Consider the following 9,301-nt stretch of genomic DNA (forward strand, 5'->3'; position numbering starts at 1 on the left):
ATTTACAATAAACAGACTTTAAAAATAGCTGAATCTTGTATAACTTAAAAAAGTAGAAAATTACTTAACTTATTTTGATGAGTTAAAGCAATGTGAAAATGTTGTAGTAACCTAGTGATTATATAATTTTTACAGTGTGCTGTAATAGGCCAGTTTAAAGTGAAGTTTAAGTTCTCCAGTCAACAAATGGTGCTGGTTTACCTTACCTTCAGTATTCTGCAAAGGCCAACAGTGTAACAAAAATCTGGAAGTGTTTTGTTGTCCTTGTCCACCATGAAAGCAGGGTGTAGGATGTGGGTTATATGACACAGCTATTCTTCCCATTTACTCCTAAATTACAGACATTTTCTATGCTGGCAAGATTCCATGCTGGTAAATAGGCTACACATTTATTATACTTTCTTTCTTTCTTTCTTTCTTTCTTTCTTTCTTTCTTTCTTTCTTTCTTTCTTTCTTTCTTTCTTTCTATATCTCTATTCAATTAGTCTTAAACAATTGCACAAAAAAAAAAAAAAAAAAAAGTGTTTATCTTCACCACAATTATTCAACCATTTTAAAATAGAGAATACAATTTAGGGGATACAAACACCAGAGACTGATCAAGAGAACATCACCTAATATGCTCAATATAAAAATACAAAATTCTCTGTAACAGTAGCAACTGCAATATTTATATTGCGTCTAATAATCTTGCCAATGGGTGGCAGTACTGCACTAAGGATGTTTTTTTAAGGCCAGTCTTACAAATGAAAAGTAATACTTTTTTAATTATTAAATTAGTCTCCACATTTGTGTGGATGTTTGTTTTGCATTTTCAAAATCTACCACACTGTGCGCATCCCATCATTGCATAAGTTTAGCTGTTGAATGAATATCCATCAATGAACCTGTAAATTTACTTCATGTAATGTAATCCTATTCAGCTTCCTCTTTGTCTTCATTTCCATTTCTGTCTTCAGCGGGATAAACCAGCATGCACAGCTTCTGCCCCAAGTGTGTCAGTTTAGCTATAGACAGACAACGGCAGATATCTTTAGTAGCTTCTGTAGGCCTCATTTCAAATATGTTTAGTCTAATGCAAATGTAACCCCTCTCACCGGGTCCTTCACACCCCGCTCCGTGCGGGTCTCCGGCATGAGAGTCAGGCGCTCTAACAAGGAGGCTAAAGACTGCAGCCTCTAGCGTTTGTCACTAGAGCACCTATTGAGATCAGAGGAGTGAGGTTTACTCGCACAGCAACTACTAGCTGGCCTCCGTTACACAAATGTAACTGACATTTGTAAATCATCTTAAGACATACCAATAAAAGAACTGAAGCTCTTGGGCTTGTTTTCCCAATATACACCAAATAGATACACAGGAACACCTGACAACATGATGGCTAGGCCAATGCCGCACGCCACAGGCTCCGAGTACAGAGAAAAAATCAGCAGGAATGCCCAGAAAATCAGGAAAATTACTGGCCACACCAAGCTCACCTGTGGAGTAAAACCTGTTGATTACAGTAAAGGACTACAAATGCACAGTACAAAAAAATCAAGAAATCTATACTTAATTATACATAATTATTGTTCACAGGCTAATGCTGGGCTCTGACAGCTCACTAACACTGTCAAAACTACAAAATAAAGTCAATAAGAATCAGTCTTTCCTTGATTGGCCGATGTATATCTGGTTCTTTGATGCGAAGCACAATCCGCCCGGCAACAGTGAGCCCATAAAACAGGTATTTGATAAAAACAAAATAGTTGATGAGGGTGTATATGTCGCTGGTGCACAACATCAGCAGTGTTGATATACACTATAAAATAAATCAGAACTTGATTTAAATACAAGAAGCAAGCACCAACCAGCACATTGCATATAATTTATATATATAAATTGTTTTTTTTTTACATAACTTTAAGGTGCTGTATGTAAGAATTACATGGTGGTCGAAATAGGTACTGCAGTCCAAATTCAAAATATCAGAGACCGCCCCCCCCGCCCCCTCAGACTCCACGCTCACGCGGGATGCTAGTTTGAGGACACGAGCGAGCGAGCGAGTGGCTACAATTGACTACGAAAACCGAGGAGACTTACATGTGAACTTAGTATATTTCTTAAATATCTGCAAACATATTTGCTATTTTTATGCTTTAGTAGAGTAAAAAAAAAAAAAAGTTACATACAGCACCTTTAAGGAAAGAAATAAAGAGCTCACACTACAGCGGTTAACATGAATCATTGCCAACAGACTGGGAAGATGACCCTCCCTCGCACCTGTAAAGAACAACCTGTGAAAGACCAACTGTCAATCAACCTGATAATGATAATGCTGAGAATGCAAAATGTAATGCAAACTGAAGGAGCAAATGAGAAATAACACGTTAAGACTGACCTAGATGACGTGAAAAGGGATCCATTGACCCCTCCGAAGGTGGACAGAGCCACAGAGATGGGCATGATCCATGACATCATTCCAATCAGCTTTTCACCAAATGTCTGATGGAGATTAAAAGAGAAAAAGCAGGCACTTAGGTCAAAGAGAAAGTTGAAAACCGGTAGGCTACAGGTGAGCAGACATTCAGCAATAATGTCAGATAAGTCTGTCAGATCTACTGATGAATAGGCTGTTTCATTTTTTCTAATGAAGGAGCTCAATAAAGGTCTCACCACAGCAACAGCATTGGACGCCAACAGTTCCTGAGGGCTCATAGCTGTAACATACGCAATATTCACAGATACATAGACAAAAGTGACCAGAGGGATTGAGATAAAGATTGCGCGAGGCAGGTTCCTGCAAATACAGAATTAAAACATGGGTTGAATCTCGATTGTAATTTTTTTGGACAGAGCTGTATCTGTCCCAAGCGGCAATTCTTCTGTATTTAAAATGCTAAAATTTAGATGATGTATTACACCCCAATAGTTAATGATCTTAATAACTTCTACATGTTTAAAAATTAATAGCATTCTCAGTTAAGTGTTCACTTTGTCCCATATTTCTCATAAAATGACAAATTACAGACAACAAACACGATAAAATCGCATAGCCCAAATAATAATAATTTACTTGATACATGAGATTTCTTTCTCAGCAGAAAAATGTGAGAAGCAGATTAGTTGCCAAAAGTCTGCATTTACTTTCCATTTTCAATGATGTGTAGGAGACAAATTGAGACATTATAAGATCATATTTCTTCCTTCCTATGGCTTTTCACCACACTGATTTGGTGTCATTTACATAATTAATGTCAATAGAATCACCAGATGAAACAATTATGTATGTTGTTAAAGTGTTCATTATACATGACAGTTTGAATATTATATTCATATTAATTTTACAGTTGTAGAAAATTACATCTCTGCGCTTCTGCGAATAATATTGACTGTTTAATGCATTCAAATAATTAAGTAACCCACACCAAGTTGACTAGTTTTTACTTATTTTGTATGAAAATTATTTAATAAAACAAGCTCTCAAAGACCTTTCCCGTTTGCGGTTTATTACTTTGTGATATTATTTTGTGACTAGCTGACTGTACATCATCCCTGGCAAATGACAATGTACCTGTAGGGGTTGATGAGTTCTTCTGTTACATAGTTAAGAAAGTTCCATCCTGAATAAGCGAAGGAGCCCTGGAGGAAAGCGAGTGCAATGCGGCCCATGTCATAGGGCTGGAAAGGGTGAAACGCATGTTCTGGCTCCAACCAATAATAATGACCTGGAGACACAAAACAGAGAAGCATTTTATGTGCTGTGCCTGAATTAATATGTAGAGAGTATCCAAAATGAATGGAGAAAGTTGAATTAACTACTGCATAATGAGTTTTATTTACTGCAGAAAAGCGTATTATGCACTGTACAGTACACTTTCCATTATCAAAATCAATGGTTCTTTCTTTGAGGACTTTTTTAAGAAGACATTAAGAGCTCCTTTTTTGTCCTTGGGATATCAAGCACATGAAAGCAGCAGACTACAAACGGCCCAGCATGACAGTCGACTTCATATGTGAGCTTGTCTGTGCTTAATGGATTTGTGCTCTTTTGTTTATAGTGCTAAAATGGGTCAAATATGAAAAGTATGCCTATGTAATACTTTTAGCTTAATGCCTGCCCTCTTATATTCAAGCCCTTTATGTTCACATCTAATACTTCACATGTGTTAAACAAGCCTTTATTGTTTCCTTGCTCTGATACATAATTTAGACTGGTTTGTTTTGTGCTAATATGTTTATGGCAGTGGTAACAACAATAAAAAAATTATATTGAGAGGCCTTTGGTGAACACAGGGCACTTAGCGAGAACACATAAAGGTGACATTAAACACGTATAATGTTACAAAAGAGATTTCTATTTCAAATAAATGCTGTTCTGTTGCACTTCATATTCATCAAATAATTCTGAAAAAATGCATCACGACTCCCACTAAAATATTAAACAGCACAACTGTTTTCAGCACTGATAATAATAAATGAGTCTTGAGCACCAAATCAGCATATTAGAATGATTTCTGAAGGATCATGTAACACTGATGACTGATGATAACGTATTAAAAAACATTTATTTTAAATCAAAATATTTCACAATATTGGTTTTTACTGCATTTAATGAACAAATAAATGCAGCCTTGCAGCAAAAGAGATTCTTTCAAAAACAAAAATCTTTAAAAAAAAATTCAAAGATCAAAGACTGCCATCCTGGGGACAGTTTAGGAATACCTAATCAAACAAACACACGCACGCACACACTCACACAGAGTTTTCTTGTTTGTACAAAATAGAACTGTATTTGGAAAACAGTAACGGAATGAAATAATACTGGAATGGATTATATGCAAAATATAATGAGGTAACCAGACAATTTTTTTTAAATATGGAAAGAAATATGAGTAAAATATGAGTAAAATATGTTTATCTGAGTGATGTTAATGAATGGATTTTATAGCACCATGGACTGTACCCTTGCAGATCTGCACGATACCCATAATGATGATGAGGCAGAGGGCGAGGAGCTTGCCCGTGGTGAACACATCCTGTACACGCGTCGCCCAGCGGACACTGAAGCAGTTAATCCAAGTTAACAGCACTACAAGGAAAAGAACAAATTACAAACATTCAAATTCAATTTGATGACAGTAACCATGCAAGAAGTCAGTCAGTATAAGTCAGTATATATATATATATTGACTAACTTAAAATTCAGAAAACACAAACCAAGCTGCTGTTTGATATGTCACTCACTTTTTTTAGGCTGTGTGATAAAAAAAATTGCAATAATTTCCATAACTTGATAGATGAGGAGATGTTTAAGGCCAGGGCTTCTGTTTTCCTTCCATCAGAGTCCATAGTTTCAACTCTAACCACATTTGTTGAACACACATCAAGGAGTGTGTCTCAATCAGCTCCCTAGCTTCCCTAGGCCGTGAATCAGTATATCGTGTTCTCAAATTCAGGCACTGGTAAGGACAGCAAGGACCCTGGCTCTACACATTGGGACACTTTTGACTCTGTTTCCGGCGAAATGACAACGTCCTCATTGTACAACTTCACTATACTGGTATTTATGAAAAACAGCAGTACTGATATCTTTCTGATATTATGTTTTAATATTATTTAAAGTACATTATGATAAACACTTTGCTTGTTACATATACATGCAACATTTCAGCCATAAATAAATAGATTTTGTTCATTACCTGCCTAGCGATGTGTTTATGCTGAAATATAATTAAATAATGGTTTGTATTTGGAAAATCATCTATCGCGTGTCATTATGTGTAGTGAGTTGGCTCACATGATTTATGTTTCACGCTTCAGAACTTCCGTTATGAGGACATACTCTGTAAAAAATGATTGCTACGATTATTTATCACAACTGAAAATTCAACAGTAGTATAACAAATAATGTGTTGTTTCAACTTAAAGTACGTGTACGTGCCTGACTTAACTAAACTAAACTAGTTAACTAAACTTAATATTTTTTAAATTTGATATTCAAGTTCTCAACAAATTTTAAGTTGTTATAGCTAAGGGAGCCGCACCCAAGTTCTTTAGATGCACTTAATTATAAACAGGTTAAGCAGGGTTGGATCTGCAGAGGCAGCATACTCATGGATAAAAAGTGTTGTCATGGCCAGTCATATTGTAATATGTTCTAAATGTGACTTACACAGGCAGGCGGCAGCGAGCACACCCAGAGCTCTCTCTGGAGGGAAGCATGAAGGGAAGAGAGGCTGCAATGCGTAATTGGCAAATGTGAGGGCAATCACAGCCTGGTTAGTTGGATAGATCACCAACACTGCAGTCCACAGCCTTAGAAACCTATTCAGAAGACAAGCTCTGTAAGACCTTACATGACATAACATCTAAAAGAAAATGACTTGGTCTTACCCAGCTAGACCTCCAAAAATGTCCTTAACATAGGAATAGTCTCCACCTGACTTTGGGATTGTGACACCCAGTTCAGCATAGCACAGAGCACTGATGCCAGTGATGACGCCCACGAGAATCCACACTATGAGAGCCAGACCCACTGAACTGGCATTTTCCAATACACCCTTTGGACTTACAAAGATCCCAGACCCAATAATGTTACCTGGAAAATAAAAACAAACAAGCAACTGCAATTAACAGAAGGACTTGATTGTTGCTCATTGATGATTGGGTCTAAAATAAAGTAAGTCCCCACAGCCATCAGGTTACAAAATTTGGAAAAGGTATATGTTCAACTCTCTAATAATGCCCATTGTTTTGGATATCGGACAAATATGGGGTTTTGGATGTCCATATACAACTGATCATATAGTATACTAACGTTTCAAAATGGGGTCAGTACGTTGTTTTTTTTTAGTTTTTTTGCAGGATACATTTAATTGATCAAAAGTGACAGTAAATGTAAGAGTAATGGCTGCTGAAAATTCAGCTTTGCCATCAAAGGAATAAATTACAGTTTACAATATATTAAAATAGAAATCAGTTATTTTAAATTGTAAAATTGTTTCAGATTAATACTGTTTTTATTGTATTTTTGATCAAATAAATGCAGCCTATTGTGAGCATAATGAGACTTTCTTTCAACCACATTAAAAATCTTACTGTCTTCAAACTTTTGAACAGTACTGTATATAACCTATAAAATGTTCTGCTCTTCTTTGTGCCTCAGTCTGTGTTCTTCTCTTCAAAGGTTTTCTTCTGTGCTTTGTGACCTTGAGGGCTGGTTTTAACCAGTCTGGTAAAATATTAAGAATGCTCATTGTTAACACCTGTTGTTGAGCAGTGAAAAGTTTCTTTGTTTGGAAACAAAAAGAAATGGAATTCTCTAGAGATTTGGAAAAAAGACGAGGCTAATGAAATAAGCTGTATTGCCACTTACAGAAGCTCTGAACTGCAGGTGATTTTTATTATTATGATGATTATTATTCTTGAAGCACCTTCCCGAGTCCCTTTCCTCCATTATTTATTTTTGTCAGTGGTGTAGAGTAAATGTAATTAGTTATTGTACTTAAGTATCTTTTTGGCTACTTTGTAGTTTGACTGAGCATCAAAGATGTTAGCAACTTTTACTCTCTACATGACTACATTTTTGAATAAGTATATGTACTCTTTACTCCAGTACATTTGTGATGAGTAATGCAATTACTTGTTACATTATGCATGGTACTATCTAGCTTTTTATGCAGCAGTGTATATCTGCTACAAAAGAAGCGATATCGCCATCAACAGGGCATTGAAGATACTATATCTTGTGCGTTTCGCCCTTACTCACCCAAACATGCAACAAGGCTACTTTACACGAATGTGAGCGCATTAGCAGGCAGGTGTGAATCGCATGTTTCATGAGATGCATGGAGATACATGGCTGTAGCCGGTGAAACCAGCACGTCCAGTGCAAGTAGGCTTTGACTATTTCATTTTACTTAACATTATTTTATTTATCCGTTACGTCGAAGTGACCTTTCTGAAGGATATTGGTTTACGTATGCCCTTTTCGAGCATACGAAAAGGGCAACTTGAGATTAACTGAGACTTGAGTGTTTGCAGACGTTTAAGAGGCTGTTGTATCGATTGCAATATTGAGGTGATGGAAAATAAACATGTGATTGCTCTCCTCACAAATCAAATGTTCCTTGTTTTTCACTGGCATGTCACTTATTCAGTACGAGTAATAATCCTTAAGTATTGTTAAAATCAGATGGGCCGGGTTTCACAGACAGGGATTAGATTAAGCCAGGATTAGGCCTTAGTTCAATTAGGACATTTAAGTATCTTTTTTAAACATGCCTTAGAAAAAAAATAAAAATACTGGTGGTGTGCATCTTGAGACAAAACAGTGGCACTGACATATTTTAAGATATGCCAGTGCAAGTAGCTTTCAGTTAAAAGCCTAGTCTGTGAAACTGGGGGTTAATGTTAATTGTTTGCAAACAAGAGAATTTTTTTTTAATTCTTAAAATGATCACACACACACTTACCATTGCCAATACCACAGCCCCTGTTAATGGGCAACACAGCAAGATAGTGACCCGACCAACTGTAACCCAAACACTTTCACAGCTTACATCTCAGATAACATGCATTAACCCAGCATTGAGGTAACTGGCAAAGACATGTTGGTGAGCTTGCATTCAAGCCTAATTTACATGCCATGTAATGACCTAGTTTAGGTTTAAACCCGCTACCTAACACCATACTCCTACTGACAAATCTCTTCACCGTTGAGAAATCCTTCTTTTATAAACCTGCTTGAAACCCTGCATCATAAGCTCTGACAAGATGGAGTCAGTGTTCAAAAACTGTATTTTAAATTACATTTAGAATAAATATAATACATGATCACAATATGTAATCATACAACCTGTATGCTCTTCTTGTGGAACACAAAAGAGGATTTTTTGAAAATACCATACAATGAAAACAACATTGGACCCCCTTCACTTTCATTGTATGGACAAAAAGTTAAACCAGTCTTCAAAATATCTTATATGTATTCAAAGGACACAAAATATGCATACTTATTATCTTCATGTATTGTTCTACCAGATAAAGTGGAAGGAGAATAAAGAGAGGTAAAGTTCAGCAGAAAAGACACTTTCTTAGACTTACCCACTATAATAGCACACGCACTGAAGAGTCCGACCTCTTTCTTCAAGGCCACCGCTGGTTCACTGTCTGTGTCTGTGTCCGGCACTGATGAAGCCCTGCGTCGGGCGTCACTGCTGCTCATTTTCACACAGACAGCAGCGACTTTGTGCTGTTGAGAGTCTCTGTAAATTTATCCTCCCGCCCCAAACTTAATGTATTAATCTGATAAACCCAC

The 9,301-nt window shown here is 36.6% G+C and overlaps 1 protein-coding gene across 1 annotated transcript; it reads right to left on the bottom strand.

Moving 5' to 3' along the window:
* Positions 1–837: 837 nt before the first annotated feature.
* On the bottom strand, positions 838–9,235 carry slc7a8b (solute carrier family 7 member 8b). Its single transcript, XM_079876453.1, has 11 exons — positions 9,088–9,235; positions 6,376–6,580; positions 6,155–6,306; positions 4,946–5,071; positions 3,554–3,707; positions 2,656–2,779; positions 2,381–2,484; positions 2,177–2,276; positions 1,652–1,801; positions 1,301–1,478; positions 838–1,007 (listed from the first exon to the last, which is right to left on the bottom strand). The coding sequence occupies exons 1-11, from the start codon at positions 9,206–9,208 to the stop codon at positions 916–918; spliced, it is 1,506 nt and encodes a 501-aa protein (XP_079732579.1). The 5' UTR covers positions 9,209–9,235; the 3' UTR covers positions 838–915.
* Positions 9,236–9,301: the final 66 nt, after the last annotated feature.

This window comes from Squalius cephalus (genome assembly GCF_949319135.1).
Source record: "Squalius cephalus genome assembly, chromosome: 7".
Lineage (NCBI taxonomy): Eukaryota > Metazoa > Chordata > Actinopteri > Cypriniformes > Leuciscidae > Squalius > Squalius cephalus.